Source organism: Protomyctophum parallelum (genome assembly GCF_964188405.1).
Source record: "Protomyctophum parallelum genome assembly, chromosome: 1".
Lineage (NCBI taxonomy): Eukaryota > Metazoa > Chordata > Actinopteri > Myctophiformes > Myctophidae > Protomyctophum > Protomyctophum parallelum.
In genome coordinates, this window is record NC_139697.1 from 69,241,707 (window position 1) to 69,259,300 (window position 17,594).

The following is a 17,594-nucleotide window of genomic DNA, read 5'->3' on the forward strand; positions in this document are numbered from 1 at the left end:
GACACAAAGCTTAATCAATCAATCAATCAATCAATCGATCGATCAATTATTAATTTATTCGTCACATACATATTAAAAAAGTAGTATTTCTAAAATGCAGTGAAATGTATGTAGGTCAGCCCCACAGATAGAGAGCAATAAAACAAGAGGACTAAAAGCTAAAATCTACCATTTAAAGCACTTAAAGGAGTACCCATTTACATTTCCAACCCTAAAAACAAATAATAATAATAACAACAACAATAATAATGTCCATAAAGGTATCCGTGATGCTGATGGGTCAGAGCTCCAGTGTGTCTTCCACAGATGAACAGACACATCATTTGTGGGTTTTTTGTTCTCTGTCCGACTGGATTCTCTGAACTCTGCACTACAGAGTCTAGCCGATTGACCTCGAACTTGACCCGGGGGGGGGGGGGGGTCATCACCGGCATGCACAGCAAGTTTGAGGTAATTCGGCTGGACGGGCCTGGGTTATGCCCTGGATAGTCAGTCAGACAGGCAGGCAGGCATAGACCACACACACACACACACACTGGCCAAATTTCCATATCAGCTTTGATAACGGGCCGCCACGCGCGCACATAAAATAATACACACATAAACAAACGGAGAGGAAGGCATGTTTGTTGTTGGTGACTTGTGACTTGTGACTGTACGGTATACGTGCTCTGCTTTTGCACCACAACCTCCGTCCCACTCGTCTTGACTGAATCACAGCTCTGAGACGAGTAGTACACTGTCAGGGTAGTTGAAGACTGTGTGTGTGCGTGCGTGCGTGCGTGCGTGCGTGCGTGCGTGCGTGCGTGCATGCATGCGTGCGTGCGTGCGTGCGTGCGTGCATGCATGCGTGCGTGCTTGCGTTCGTGCGTTCGTGCGTGCGTGTTGTAAGCAAAGCTTGCGCTAACAAGCCAAAACTGTTTTGCACTGTTTGGCACTTCAGTTTCCACATCTTAAAACCTTCCAAACAGAATTCATACTAACACTGTAAAGCATTCTTTCTCCCTGTCTCTCATGTCCTCGTTCCTTTTCACTCTTATCTCATCTCTCCCGATAATTCCCTCTCTCCCAACTCCCCCCCCCCCCTACTTCTTCATCCCCCCCCCACCGTCGCTTCCCAATATCTCCCTTCATCTTCATATCTTTCACCTCCCTTCCATCTGCTGCTACTTTATTTTTATTTTTATCTCGCCTCATGGCGGCACGTAGGCCTGAGCGATGACTTAAAATCAATCAACTTTTTTGTCGATTACGATTAATCAATAATTATGGGAAAACATCTACAAGCTTGCACAGTAGATAGATGTGTTGTTGTACACCACCATTGTACAGTGGTTAATCAGACGATCGTCGACGTTGAATATCTACTAGAATGTTTTCGTGTCGATTCGTTGATATGCCGTATAAGAGAATACGATTGTAATAATCTGCATATGATGCCAATGTTCTAAACATCATACAGTACATACAGTACGTACCTGCTACTACATGCTTGTGTTTCTTTGTCATCAAAGTTTCTTAATGATTTTACAATAAAGCATACAAAATACACGTGACAAGAAAAAACTAACACAACAACAAAACACAACTATAGCAGTCAAAAACTACAAAAAACACCCCTCCACATTCCGTCGTTGACAATAGTGATTATATCATCTGTGATGTATTACAATTAGGCATGTAACAGATACACTCAACTCACGATACGATACGTATCACGATATGAGGTTCACGATACGATTTTCCCCCTCTCCAGGCCTCTACTGACTCATTTCTCTCCAAAATCATGTGAATATGATGGAATATGATTACATTTCTTATCACACACTAGCCCCCCCTAATATATATATATATTTTTTTAAGTTTTCTTTTTTAAATAAATCGATACATATCGTCGGGATATAATATCGATATATCGCGATATACGATACATCGTTACATGCCTAATTACAATTACAAATTTGTTAACGCAACCCATCCTATAATATACAAATAAAAGCAGTCGCATATTTCATGGAACTTTCCCTTCAATGCTTTGTGTTTCTGATCCCCCCGTCCCCCCCCTCCCCATGGCGTCCCTCCCTCCCTCTCAGTGCTGCATGCCCGCCTGCATCGTGGCCTTCCACGTGACGTGCGCCTTCGACCACGGACTGGACATGAGGACCATCCTGGCCGAGAACGACGAGGTGCGCTTCAAGTCCTTCTGCCTGGAGCACAGCTCCATCACCACCAACACCACCACCACCACCTCCTCAACAACAACAACCAGCACCACCACCAGCAGCAGCAGCAACGCCACCAACGGAGTTCACAGCAGCAGCAGCAGCAGCAACGCTGCCACCAACGGGCTTCACAGCGCCACCAAACCCGACTGGAGCGCCGTTGCTGCCGCCGCCACGCCGGGCGCCAGTCCCGAGCTCAGAGTGGCGGAGCAGCAGCAGCAGCATCATCAGATGAATGGCGGTCAGTGGTGTGAATGTGACTATAGTAGTTACATTTTACTCAAGTATACTGTACTTGAGCACTTTTTTTTTTTCTCATTTTATTGCGAACGCAGTGAGCCACTTACTATGACAGCAAGGGCTGAATGTCTGTGTGTGTGTCTGTGTGTCTGTCTGTCTGTCCCGCTGTTACACCACCCGCCCGCCACCAGAGGGCGCAGCTGTAGCACACACACACACACACACACACACACACACACACACACAGGGCGCAGCTGTAGCACACACACACACACAACCACACACACACGAGCTGCGTTCGCTTCCCGCGTTTGCGCGTCTTACTTGTTTTTAGCTGGAGTATTTCCAATTATCTGTCGTTTTACTTCTACTCCACTACAGCTAAGAGGCAAATATTTTTTAATTTTTTTAACCCATTCTGACCTGAGATCAGATTCATACAAGGTTTTCCACTGGACACACACTGGTCTGATGAACCCATTCTGACCTGAGATCAGATTCTAAAAATGCCAGTCGTTCTTCGATTTTTCAAAAATGGCAGACCTACAAGCTCGTATCGCGCCACTCGGTGGCGCGATATGAGCTTGTAGATCTGCTATTTTTCAATAGCTAAAGCATAACATGATGCTGACACCAAAATGGGTGCCCGGTCAGAATGGGTTAAACATATGTTTATTGATTAAAGTACAAATAAGTAATTTCAAAACAATTGACATATATTTTTCCCCCCCACATCCCCATGGCAGCACAAATACAAACAAAATCTTACCAGGAAATGTTTTTGACAACAATAAATACAGAACAAAAATAAATAAATAATAAGAGGCAAATATTAAAGCAATAAGCCACAAGAGGTCTCGGGTTACCGTGTATTTCATAATGGGTGAGAGGCGTGGTGTGACACGAGCGCAGCCTCGCGTGGCTTATTGCATTTCTAAAACGGTTACAAACGTATAGCAATATTAACCTAATAAAACTATTAAATTCACAAAAGTAGCTACGCTTTGCACCCACCAGAGCGAGCAACACTTCCTTGTTTTTAGTCAGCCAGTGTGACGGGGGAATAGGAGGCGCTTGATGTCTCTACGAGGCCGCCCGGAGCCACACATTCACAGTCATATGAGCACGGGGGCGGTGCTTAGCCGCCCGCACGGCATGTGTTTGTAAAGCAATCAAGCGCTCCCCTTCCCCAGTACAGCTACAGAGCGGTGGGATCAGCTGGGGATGATATAAAGTGATTGAAGGTGTGGATTATCGGTGAGATTTACAGTACAACGGTCACGTGACAGTAACCAGCCAATCAGAATCAAGTGTTGGGACTAACCGTTTTAGAATGTACTTTTACCCCTCTACAATTATTTGTGAACTTTAGTTACTAGTTTATTTGTAGATTTGATTATTATTACCAAACATTCATGAACCACTTCAGCTCTGTATATTTCGGCCTTTTGAAAATAGACACTTTATTTATTTTTTACGTTTTATACATTTGAGACCTGTGAAATGGGACATTACTGTACGTGTAATGGCTACTTTTAATTACTCAAGTAAATTTTGAATTCTGGACTTTTTAATGAACAGAGTGTTCCGTATACTTTGCAATACTGATACTTCAACAAAAAAATCACACCTGTGTGAACTGAGTGGTGCAATCCCCCCCCCCCCCCACACACACCTCTCTCTCTCTCTCTCTCTCTCTCTCTCTCTCTCTCTCTCTCTCTCTCTCTCTCTCTCTCTCTCTCTCTCTCTCTCTCTCTCTCTCTCTCTCTCTCATTAGCAGGCAACAGAGCATGCACTATCCCTCTCTGTTTCTGGCGACCCCTACTGGTACTAATAAGTCATATACTCGTGCTCATGACCAATGATACATAGGTACGCACGGACATTGCTGGTTGTAGGAGTGGTTGCACCACTCAAAACCTGAGCCCTTTTACCACCACTGTTGCAGGAGGAGGAGGAGGAGGAGGAGAAAGTGGAGGATTGGGGTGCGGTGAGCCGGAGCCCAGGGCGGTGGCGGCGGTGGTGCCGTGTCTGGCGCTGGAGAGGGCCGAGAGAGACCAGAAGGTGAGCCAGGCCGAGCGAGACCAGAAGGTGAGCCAGCGCAAGCAGAAGCTCCAGGAGTTGGACGACGAGTTCTACCGGCTGGTGGACCCCAGGGAGGTGGCCGAGGGACTGGCGCTGCCCAGCTGCCAGGTATAGATAATCAACACCTTCAATCACTTTATATCATTCCCAGCTGCCAGGTATACCGCAATAACATCACCGTGTTTGATGTGTCAACCCATTTAAGACCTGAGACCAGATTGTACAAAATGTCTTCTGAACCATAACGGAAATAACTATGTTTCTGTGTCAGTGGTTCTCGACCTTTTTCATGTCAGAGTTTTCAGTATTTGGCTGCCGACCCCCATCTGAAAATATGTTGTTCCGGGGACTGAGTTAAAAATGTTTGCTCTGAAAGAATATATATTCAAAGATTTGCGCCACACGGCAGGGAACACCAAGACGCCTGGCTTGGAATACCGGAAGACTCGACCCGGTGCTTGCCCGTTTTTCCTCCCGGAATTGTCACCAGTGAGGGGCATAACTTTGTAATATGCTATTGGCTGTTTGTATTCTTTTTGGAAAAATATAAAAAGATACTCCTGTGGAAAGGCTATATTATTTTACTTATATTGACCCTATAAACAATTTAGTATTATTTAGTATATGTAAGGTTTTGCACACTCAAATGGTACAGATAATGGTCAGATAATCCCCACATATCCTACAACAACTTCTGTGAACAGACTTCACTGTAGTAGCTTTTCATAAATTATATTTGTACTTAGGCTGTCTGCTGTCATGAAAGTTTATAGTTAGAGAAATTCAAAGTCCAGCCGTCTGCTGTCCAGCCTCTCCCACCCCTCACATTGGGGCAAATTCTGGGAGGAAAACAGAAACGGGGCGAGTCTTCTTGTTACCCTGGCTTGCACCCTATACAGAAAAAGGCTCCAATGATCCAAGTTGCTCTCCAGTGCCTTCTTTATTCAGCAAGATGCCAAGATGGATAGTTTTGTTGATATGGTACATTGTGACATATTGTACAGTGGCAAGGCAACGTGATGCAACATTGACAAATATCACTAGACACAAGGCAGTGTGGGCTTGGATCTCTTCTTGTCTGACACAAGGATGTTCCGTCCAAACCCTCCCATGTTGGGTTATCATTTGACTGACACGCCGACTCGGGACAGAGCCATACACGACAAACATCTTTTGAAGTCTGAATGAAGATTCTAGGATTCATGTGAAATGACGGCGCAGCTAGAGCGTGCCAAAAGTTTGAGAGAATAACAATACATTGTAGTGGTAAATAACAGAACGGGTCTCTCCCAAGAAATGTAACTCCCATTTCATTTTATATGGTTATAATGTGGTTATATTCATGTAGTAAAACAGAAGAAGAAATGATTATTATAACTAAAGCTAAGAAAAATAAACTAGAATAAAAAGAAAACACTACAGTAGTGCATCCCGTGGATGCAGAGGTCGTTGTTTTATTGCGTCCCTTAACCCATTTTGGGCGGGAACCCATTTGGTGTTTAGCTATTGAAAAATAGCAGATCTATCTCATAGCGCGCCACCGAGTGGCGCACTACGAGCTTGTAGGTCTGCTATTTTTTTTAAATCGAAGAGCGACTTGACATAGAAGACATTTTTTGAATCTGATCTCAGGTCAGAATGGGTTAACTATAAACTGCGTTTTGGGACGCAAAATGTGCCCTATTTTAATCTCTGCCATGCCTGAACCTTTTCGATGCCTCCCCTTTTTTTCAAACTTCCAAGGTGGATTTCCTGTACCAGTTCTGGAAGCTGAGACGGAAGGCCAACTTCAACCGTCCCCTGGTGTCCCTGAAGAGGGACGAGGTGGACAACCTGGCCCAGCAGGAGCAGGACGTCCTCTACAGACGTCTCAAGCTCTTCACTCACCTCCGCCAAGACCTGGAGAGGGTGAGTGACCTGTCTGTCTGTCTGTCTGTCTGTCCGTCCACCGGCATCTGTTCAGTTCAAACGTTCCCTGCTCAACCCGCTAGACGTTTGAATTGACAACACTCGATACGATAGAACCGTGTGGTTCAATTATTTGTGTGTTCAAGTGCAGATTGGGAGTTATACAATACGTGCAGTGCTGTACAAAAGTTGTGCGATTATAGTCACACCCGTTACCGCACTCGGGAATCATTAGTTGATTTGACCCCCCCAAGAGTGCCAAGCAGGGAGGCATTGGGTCCCACTTTTTTACAGTCTTTGGTATGACCCGGCCCGGGGATCGAACCCCCGACCTCCCAGTTTCAGGGTGGACACTCTAACCACAAGGCCACTGTCTGGCTATACAGTACTGTACATCCATACATCCATATATACATACAGTACTTACATTGGGATTAGCATGTTGAGCTCTGAGAAAGGATAGAGGGAGGGAATACAAGATGCATTTAAAATGTCAATAAAATATTCTGTGAACAATATAGTCATGTCAATACAAATACAAAACAGTAAAGACATGCGTGAAAACGAAATTCTACATGTGCAACAAAAAAGCATGTGAAATGATACTATTGATATTGACAAGTTGTCTAGACGTCAAATCAAGGTAGTTAAGGTGCTAGCATAAAAGCTTTTCTGAACGTAATGGGCGTTCGTGCGTGCATGCGTGTGATAGGGCGTGTTTTGCGTGAGTGTATTTGTGTACGTGTAGTAAAAATGTTCATGTTTGATCACTTCATAATGATCCCGCTTGAAAATGTGCCTTTGCTTTGTTTATTTATTTTTGCTAGCCGGGTAACCTTCATATTTTCTGTGGTGGTGGTTTGTGTTTGTGTTTGTGTGTGTGTGTGTGTGTGTGTGTGCGCGTGTGTGTGTGGCTGCGTGCACACGTGTCTGAGCATGTGGCTGCACACGCATGCACCGCCGTGTCAGTGTGTGCGCACAGATGGAATTTTGCTACCGTTTTTCCTGGCGGCTAACATTTCATATTCATATTTCCTGGGGTTAATTAAAAAAAGAAAATCTCGCTATCATTGCAGGAAGTTGATTTCTGCTTTTTTGTGAATAAAATTAATGATAATTAGTTCATTATGCCTGAAGCGTACAGGCAAAATGTAATTGGCTCAACGCCTCTCGATACTGATTGACTGACTTGACTGACTGCCCAGTGTTCAACTTTAAAACTATAATTCATACGAGTTGTTGTGCCTGCGACTCTGCAGGCGCAGAAGCGTGATTTATCTCTGTTGATAATATTCTGAACAGAGACTTGGCTCCCTTGTCTAACATTTTGGGGAACTCGGCTGTTTCAAATAAACCACTCTCTGGTTTTTTAACTGCTTACAACCCGGCGTCCCTATTTTGGGCATGACATATTATGGGCAAAAATGATCAAACATGAGCTGATCTATCAGATCACAGTTATGTATGTCACCATGCGGCTATTTCCGCTATTGGTCGCACAGCAAAGTGTATACCGTAGGGCTTGAACTTGCCAATCATGCGATTTGTTTGTTTATAACACGATCCAATTAACTTGAGTTTCATCGGTTGTTTCTGACAGGTAGTTTTACTATTCGCCACTTCAATCTATATACTTAATTGCCCATCAAATTGCAAAATGATAGCCAATCAGCAAGCTCTCAATGTGTCACTTTGTGAGCTTGTAGATGGAACTATTTTCGCCCCCAAATGTTGGCATATAGCATTGTGACAAGCCCAGAACGAGGACGCTATATGGGGTTCATGTGGTTAATTTTCCATTTCATTGTTAATGCTGCGAAGCTGAATGCTTGACATCTGCTGTAGAACGTGGCCTTTGGGGGGGATGCTTTTTATTTCTGCATGGAATGGCTTTATCGTTTTGTCCGCCGGGCCTCATGCTGGATGACTCGTGTACTCGGGGAGCTGTCTGCAGCTCAGTGTTGACTCGGGGTTATTATCTGGACGAGGTTAAATTGTGTATAGCGGAGCTGACGCTAGGCGGTTCTCCAGCCTCCAGACTTGAGGAAGATGCACTCTTTCCTGTTGTTTTCCAGGTAGATTTTTTATAATTTTATATTTTTGTTTTAAAGAGAGTGGTTTCCACGACCAGAAAAAAAAATCCAAAGCATTTTTGGAAATGTCATGGAAATGTGTTCATAATGCTTATTTATATAAGCTGGAGAAAGGTCTTATGTCACGCTCTTGAAATCTTGGATTTGTTGAATGTTCTGTAATTAAAAAAACAACATCTGGAGGGGAGGGGAGAGGATTAGTAGGGGATGTGAAGGAATGGAGATGCATGATTGAGAGCGCTAACAAGGTTGTAATGACAGGTTAAGTTGTATTAGGCCAGAGCCTATAGTGCAAATTAACCTGTCATTACAACCTTGTTATCACTCTTGTTTTCACTTCTTGACGCTAAATGTTCTTTGCTGAAATAAGCCATTTTCACAGAATGCTCCCCCAGTTCTAACCCGGGTCCCCCTGTGTTGAAGTGTCAAGACACTGAACCCCTGATTGCTCCCGATGTGCTGGTTGGTATCCGCCGCCATCGGTGTGTGAATGTGTGTGTGAATGGATGAATGTAATGCACAATCTATGTAAAGCGCCTTGGATAAAGGCACTCTATAAAGGCACCATTTACCATTTACACTAGGGTCATAACATGATGATCATGATGATGGTGGTTATTACAGTAGTTGTGGCAGTATACTAGTTAGTATCTGGGCTGGTATAGTATAGTGGACGCAGTGGGCGGCAGACAGTATGGTCTCATTACTGGCAGCTCTGAAGTCGGTCAGACCAACAGAATGATTCCCTGTTGATGTCAGAATAATAATACCTCAAATCTGGCTGGATGATTCTTACCAGAGTGTGCACTTTCCTCCTCTCCTCGACTGGTCATGTCCCCTAACTAACACACTGTAAACTCCTCCACTGGTCATGTCCCCTAACTAACACACTGTAAACTCTCCTCCACTGGTCATGTACCCTAACTAACACACTGTAAACTCTCCTCCACTGGTCATGTCCCCTAACTAACACACTGTAAACTCTCCTCCACTGGTCATGTCCCCTTACACACTGTAAACTCTCCTCCACTGGTCATGTCCCCTTACACACTGTAACCTCTAGTCGACTGGTCATGTCCCCTTACACACTGTAACCTCTAGTCGACTGGTCATGTCCCCTTACACACTGTAACCTCTAGTCGACTGGTCATGTCCCCTTACACACTGTAACCTCTAGTCGACTGGTCATGTCCCCTTACACACTGTAACCTCTAGTCGACTGGTCATGTCCCCTTACACACTGTAACCTCTAGTCGACTGGTCATGTCCCCTTACACACTTTAACCTCTAGTCGACTGGTCATGTCCCCTTACACACTGTAACCTCTAGTCGACTGGTCATGTCCCCTTACACACTTTAACCTCTAGTCGACTGGTCATGTCCCCTTACACACTGTAACCTCTAGTCGACTGGTCATGTCCCCTTACACACTTTAACCTCTAGTCGACTGGTCATGTCCCCTTACACACTGTAACCTCTAGTCGACTGGTCATGTCCCCTTACACACTGTAACCTCTAGTCGACTGGTCATGTCCCCTTACACACTTTAACCTCTAGTCGACTGGTCATGTCCCCTTACACACTGTAACCTCTAGTCGACTGGTCATGTCCCCTTACACACTTTAACCTCTAGTCGACTGGTCATGTCCCCTTACACACTGTAACCTCTAGTCGACTGGTCATGTCCCCTTACACACTGTAACCTCTAGTCGACTGGTCATGTCCCCTTACACACTTTAACCTCTAGTCGACTGGTCATGTCCCCTTACACACTTTAACCTCTAGTCGACTGGTCATGTCCCCTTACACACTGTAACCTCTAGTCGACTGGTCATGTCCCCTTACACACTGTAACCTCTAGTCGACTGGTCATGTCCCCTTACACACTTTAACCTCTAGTCGACTGGTCATGTCCCCTTACACACTGTAACCTCTAGTCGACTGGTCATGTCCCCTTACACACTGTAACCTCTAGTCGACTGGTCATGTCCCCTTACACACTGTAACCTCTAGTCGACTGGTCATGTCCCCTTACACACTTTAACCTCTAGTCGACTGGTCATGTCCCCTTACACACTTTAACCTCTAGTCGACTGGTCATGTCCCCTTACACACTGTAACCTCTAGTCGACTGGTCATGTCCCCTTACACACTGTAACCTCTAGTCGACTGGTCATGTCCCCTTACACACTGTAACCTCTAGTCGACTGGTCATGTCCCCTTACACACTTTAACCTCTAGTCGACTGGTCATGTCCCCTTACACACTTTAACCTCTAGTCGACTGGTCATGTCCCCTTACACACTTTAACCTCTAGTCGACTGGTCATGTCCCCTTACACACTTTAACCTCTAGTCGACTGGTCATGTCCCCTTACACACTTTAACCTCTAGTCGACTGGTCATGTCCCCTTACACACTTTAACCTCTAGTCGACTGGTCATGTCCCCTTACACACTGTAACCTCTAGTCGACTGGTCATGTCCCCTTACACACTGTAACCTCTAGTCGACTGGTCATGTCCCCTTACACACTTTAACCTCTAGTCGACTGGTCATGTCCCCTTACACACTTTAACCTCTAGTCGACTGGTCATGTCCCCTTACACACTTTAACCTCTAGTCGACTGGTCATGTCCCCTTACACACTGTAACCTCTAGTCGACTGGTCATGTCCCCTTACACACTGTAACCTCTAGTCGACTGGTCATGTCCCCTTACACACTTTAACCTCTAGTCGACTGGTCATGTCCCCTTACACACTTTAACCTCTAGTCGACTGGTCATGTCCCCTTACACACTGTAACCTCTAGTCGACTGGTCATGTCCCCTTACACACTGTAACCTCTAGTCGACTGGTCATGTCCCCTTACACACTTTAACCTCTAGTCCACTGGTCATGTCCCCTTACACACTGTAAACTCTCCTCCACTGGTCATGTCCCCTTACACACTGTAACCTCTAGTCGACTGGTCATGTCCCCTTACACACTGTAACCCCACACTGACGTTTCTGTTTGAGGCTTCCTCTGATACATTATTAGGTCGGTACATCTCAACGTGGGGAATCAGTTTAAAAAGTTTTAAAAGGTTTGGAGAAAAAAAATCTTCTTTTATGAGGTTCCCTGGCACCGGGAACCTTTCAGATGGGTGTCTGTGGCCAAATAACCCAAATAGTCAATGTGACAGTGGGGTGGCTGGCATCCACGGGAGTCATGCTTTTCAAACCGCCCTCTGTGTGGCGTTCCAGGGGATGAAGGGCAGTGGGCAGCCCACAGCCTGACATTTGGTGCAATCCGAGTCTGCTGGGAAAGAGTTTGCTTTGGTTTGGCACAAACACGGGGCCTGGACTGGTACTTGGCTATTAATGAATTAACACGCTGGCTTTTTGAACCCATTTAGACCTGAGTTAAAAACATTCACTTTGAAAGAATATATATTTAATATATATTTGCGCCGCATTACGCCACTCGGCGGCGTGCTATGAGCTTGTAGATTTGCTATTTTTCAATAGCTAAATTATAATTTAGCCAAAAAGGGAGCTTCCCTCCGCTGGAAAGCGAGGGCAGAGAGGATGGATGACTCGCAAACACACATCCCCCCCCCTGGTTGGAATTGAAACCCGCGAGTTGACAGACCTGGCACCCTTATTATGACTTAACCCATTTATGACCTATAAGTTCGATTCCACAAATGTCTCGTAAAATCATGACAGTTTTCAGAAAAAACTGCACGACACCGTTAAAATAAATTCCTCAGACCAACGGAACGGTTTTCCAAAAGAGGGTCTATACTGTATGTTGCACCAAACTTTGCCTCAAAATCACAGTCACGGTCACGGGGGGATCTCTGGAAAACATTAGTTTATTTATTTTTTCTTTGTTGTTTCTTTCTTTTAAATCAAATTGAATTATAAACCAAATAATTCCGAATGTTTTGTGGCGCCGGTGGACGCTGTTGGCTCATCGCTGCGGTATGCTCTACACTACAACATACCTCCACCTCGCTCTTCAACCGGCCCAACATCAGGTTTGAATATAAACCAATCACCTAGCATTTCACAACAAGCCCAAGAGAGAGCAGAGAGAGAGAGAGAGAGAGCGGCTTGAAAAAAACAAACAAAAAAACAAACCCAAACAAACGAGGCCATGAAATAATTGGCGTCTATTCTTCACAGCGTCTCCTCATTTATTTTTCCGCTGAGCTGCCGGGAGGCCGCGGCGCTGCAGAGCAGGCCTATAAGCAGCGGTGATTAGGTCCCAGGATCAGCTGTGGGATCCCTGGGATTTCAGCGGGTTAATTTGCTTTCAGAGAATCATTTCTCTCCTCTTAACCTGATCCAATGTTGGGGGGGGGGGGGGGGGGGGGGGGGGGGGATAATTACGGGGACGTGCAGGGCTCACTCAATGGTAAGTCAGCATAGTGTGGGTGTGTGGTGTGTGTCTCTCTCTCTCTCTGTGTGTGTGTGTGTGTGTGTGTGTGTGTGTGTGTGTGTGGGTGTGTGTGGCGCGTGTCTCTCTGTGTGTGTGGGTGTGTGTGGCGTGTGTCTCTCTCTGTGTGTGTGTGTGTGTGTGTGTGTGTGTGTGTGTGTCGCGGCGCGGATGAGCATGATAATTTGAATCCCGCCTCGGCTAGCCCTGAACCCACAAGATAATAAAAAGGGAAAGAAAAACAATAAACATGAACCCAATGTCAGCTAAAAGTTTGACATTGTTGGTAGTAATTAACTCATAATGATAGTGTTACTAAACAATTCATATGTGTTTTGTACTGCTGTGGGGGTTTAGGCCACAATATGAATGTGTTCTGCTGTGTGTGTGTGTGTGTGTGTGTGTGTGTGTGTGTGTGTGTGTGTGTGTGTGTGTGTGTGTGTGTGTGTGTGTGTGTGTGTGTGTGTGTGTGTGTGTGTGTGTGTGTGTGTCTGTGGCCTGTAGAGTTGTGTGATGGTAAATGATGTAAACACAGAATTCATTCTGTTCTGTTCCCTATTTTATTTTTCAGCTATTTTAAAATAGACAACATACAGTGTGAGCTTGTGTTGTAGATCGGCTACCTTCGAAACATTGAGACAAATATACTCATAATGGAAGTTTCAGTTTGTGCGCTACAGCTACAGTATGTGAGGAGTGATATCTGCTGTGCTGTGCTGTGCTGTGTGTGTGTGTGTGTGTGTGTGTGTGTGTGTGTGTGTGTGTGTGTGTGTGTGTGTGTGTGTGTGTGTGTGTGTGTGTGTGTGTGTGTGTGTGTGTGTGTGTGTGTGTCCTATAGATTAGTGGGACAGAGGGAGTTCTACTGGTCATGGCTGCCGCTGTATTGATTGGTGTGACCCTCGCTGACCTCCTGACCAGTCCGTCCCTCTGGACCTCTCTGTCTGTCTGTCTGTCTGTCTGTCTGTCTGTCTGTCTGTCTGTCTGTCTGTCTGCGTGCGTGCGTGCGTGCACGCGCACGCACATTCAGATTTTGCTTAGCCCATGTCCCCTGTTAGTACCTAAAACTAATCAGAATCAGTTTTCCTTGTCACATCACAGGTGTGTAAACTACATTGCCCAGCAATGTGTGTCCCTGGCTGGCTGACTGTGTCCGTCCGAGCACGGAAATAGCGTTTCTTCACCACCAAGTGTCACTGTTGCGCAGCCTAACACGAACGCATGCATGTACAGTACAGTACAAGTACAGTACAGCGCCACTCCGTTCCGACGGGTCTGATTTATTTTCTTCTCTTTTTTCTTGACTGGATTACATTAATCAGGATTTCACATGTGCGTGACGTCTAGCATGTTATTATTTGCAATACTAGGACAAGCAATTGTTGTTTGTGATGCTTTCCTCTCTTATATTGTTGAACTTCCATGCATCCTGGAACCGGTATACGTTCACTCGGTTCTATAGCCCCGACTAGCGGCGGGGCTTTGAAGATGGAAATGTCGGGCAGGCTTCCAGCCGTCCTTCCCAACACTTTGGTCCCCAGAAAGTACAGTATATCACACTTTGGTCCCCAGCAAGTACAGTATATCACAAAAAACCACTGGCTGGATTTCAGTGGAATTCGCTGTCCACTTTCATGCTCCCTACTAGGAACCCTACTTTGGTCCACCTGGCACAAACTAGGAGCATATGGTCGACACTGTACCAAGCAGCTGAGCCGCCAGGCACCCCAACATGTTCCGTCTTAAACCATTTAGGCCTGACCTAAAAATATTCCAAAATAAATTTTCTGAAATAAATATTTTCACGATTTAAAAAAAATAGCAGACCTAGTGGCGCGCTATGAGCTTGTAGATCTGCTATTTTCAATGGCTAAAGCACAGTGTAATGCTAACACCAAAAGGGGGATTAAAGATGGTTTTGTGCAGGGTTAGGCTAGGACATACGTGGCCGGCCGCACCCCCTACTAGTTTTTAGGATAGCATTGTGGGCCAGCCGGGTTCAAACCACCCGCATGCTGTCGGTCTCGCGGGGTGTGAGGAGCAGCCAGACCACTAGGGGTGTGCTGGCGGTGGTATTTTACATTCTCACTGGCTCCATTCAAAGGAATTTCTCGACCAGACGACTACAAAGTGCTGTCTCATTACAAGATGCTTCTTGGAATGCAGCCTGGGTAATATGCAGCCTTATTCTGTGGACTGGCTTTTGAGGTTATACATTCTAGTGATGTCCTTTGCGACCTTCCTTCGTCATTCCACAGTTCTGTACAGTGTACACAGCAAAGGTTTCTCTTTGAGAACATTGAGGAAGAAAAGGGCAGTGGGTTTATATTTGCAGTGCAGCGTTACGCATAATGTTAACACCCTGAGTGACATAAACGGAGATCTCCGTCCTATCAAATGGTAGCGCCCAGCGTTCAGGACGGATATTAACGCAAGGATGGAGATTTATTGATATCAAAACCGATCACATCGATGTAATTTCCGGTTGGGACGTCATCCAAAATGTCCCTCCCCCCCATTTTAGCGGATCAGATAAAAAGTCTGACAGGCCATCGCGGTCCCGTCGCTAGTCACGTTGGAATCAATCATACCTCCCGTTGTTGTCGATCGCCTCGCGGGTGTTTTGGCTACATCTAGCTACTTCAGCTACATCCGGGATAGCGCCTGGTGCGTCGCTAAATGTGCTCCGTTGCTGCAAATCACTGGGCGCTCTGATTTAATGGTCCTAAATACCCCCCCGGCGTTCGGGGTGTTTTAACTGTGTTAAGATACAGTAACTCATTTAAAACTTTTGGTTGCACGTCTTTCTTAGTTTCTTCCAAAAACGGACAGAACATTTTGTGTCTTTGAGTTGTGTCGTGTGCGTTTCTACTCGGTCACATTTCAATCACGTGATCAGAGCTATTGTTTACATAGAAGTGCCACCATGATGTTCCCAGCTATGAATGAAAAAGGGAATCTCTCAACAGAGGCCGTGCAGTTTGGGAGTCCTCCTCAGACTTCCGTCTTTCATGGAACTATAGTCCAGGATGTGTCCTACAAAGCAACGACCTCAAAATTGGGACACAATGTCTGTCTCGTTTTTTAAACTGTTCACCCAGTTTCAGACAATAAACTAGAAAAAGTGCCCTACTGGGCACAGGTCTCCACCAGGATGAGCAGATGTGAAGAATTCCAGGCAAAGGTTTTTCCTTGGCCTCTAGGGAGTTGGCATACAAAGTTATCCACGGATCCGTGCAGTTAGAGGTAAAAACACTTTTCGGCCAGTTATAGCGCCACCTTGAGGCTGAGTTGAAATTGTTCATGTGGCATTTCGTCCTCTGCCTAGTGGGAATGTGGGTGCACAATTTCACGGAAATCACGCGATGTGTTCATGATTTGCAGCATTTTGTTTGAAACTGAGCACTCCTGTGAACTTTGGAAGCCAATCTTAACCAATCAGGATGGAGTCTGAGAAATCTGAAAGACCGGTTTCGTTGAATGGCTCTAGAGAGACTGTGTACCAATTTGCGTGATGTTTGGACAAAATCTGTAGGTGTACTGTGCAAAAACTTGTTTTGCACAAAGCGGCCTCCTGGTGGCGCTATAACAGGCCGTTCTGGAAATCTGAAAGACTGGTTTCGTTGAATGGCTCTAGAGAGACTGTGTACCAATTTGCGTGATGTTTGGACAAAATCTGTAGGTGTACTGTGCAAAAACTTGTTTTGCACAAAGCGGCCTCTTGGTGGCGCTATAACAGGCCGTTCTGGAAAGTTTGGGGCAGAGGTTCATCGTTGGCATCCAGGGAGTGTGTGTGCAAAATTTGGCATCGACCGGGTTAACGGTGGCCGAGATTAGCTGCTAACGGACACACACACACACACACACACGGACACACGGACGGACGGAGTGCAAAACATACTCTCCCCCTAGCCTTCGGCTGGTGGAGACAATAACATCCCAAATATGTGATTAAGCTCAGAATAACTAAGGTTTTGCTGATGTAGCCCCTTTTTGTCTACACTATAGCCAACTTTCCTCTTAACTTTAACTTTCCCCCTTAATTAATCGGCAGATAATTCACCGTTTTCCATTACATTTCCACAGCAGTAATTCCATGTAAGCGAAACAACGTTCTGGCTCACATGTTTTCAAAGCCAGTAACCTAATAAAACACCCAATAGAACACCAATGGCTTCAATAACACTTTAACAACGTATGTGTTGCCCCATACAGTAGCTGTTAGTATGTGTTGCCCCATACAGTAGCTGTTAGTATGTGTTGCCCCATACAGTAGCTGTTAGTATGTGTTGCCCCATACAGTATGTAGCTGTTAGTATGTGTTGCCCCATACAGTAGCTGTTAGTATGTGTTGTCCCGTACAGTAGCTGTTACTGCAGTATGTGTTGCCCCGTACAGTAGCTGTTACTGCAGTATGTGTTGCCCCATACAGTAGCTGTTACTGCAGTATGTGTTGCCCCATACAGTAGCTGTTACTGCAGTATGTGTTGCCCCATACAGTAGCTGTTACTGCAGTATGTGTTGCCCCATACAGTAGCTGTTACTGCAGTATGTGTTGCCCCATACAGTAGCTGTTACTGCGGAACAGCCTCATACCAGTTAGGTAAACACTATGACTGCCG

The 17,594-nt window shown here is 45.5% G+C and overlaps 1 protein-coding gene across 1 annotated transcript in view; it reads left to right on the top strand.

Annotated features, from left to right (window-relative positions):
- Positions 1-17,594, top strand: part of jade2 (jade family PHD finger 2) — a gene marked incomplete at both ends in the record, with an annotated part of 115,767 nt that overhangs the window by 8,037 nt on the left and 90,136 nt on the right. The window contains 3 exons of the mRNA XM_083759373.1: positions 2,094-2,463; positions 4,411-4,655; positions 6,291-6,455. Of these exons, the coding sequence (XP_083615499.1) occupies positions 2,094-2,463; positions 4,411-4,655; positions 6,291-6,455 (780 nt within the window). The remainder of the gene's footprint in view (positions 1-2,093; positions 2,464-4,410; positions 4,656-6,290; positions 6,456-17,594) is intronic.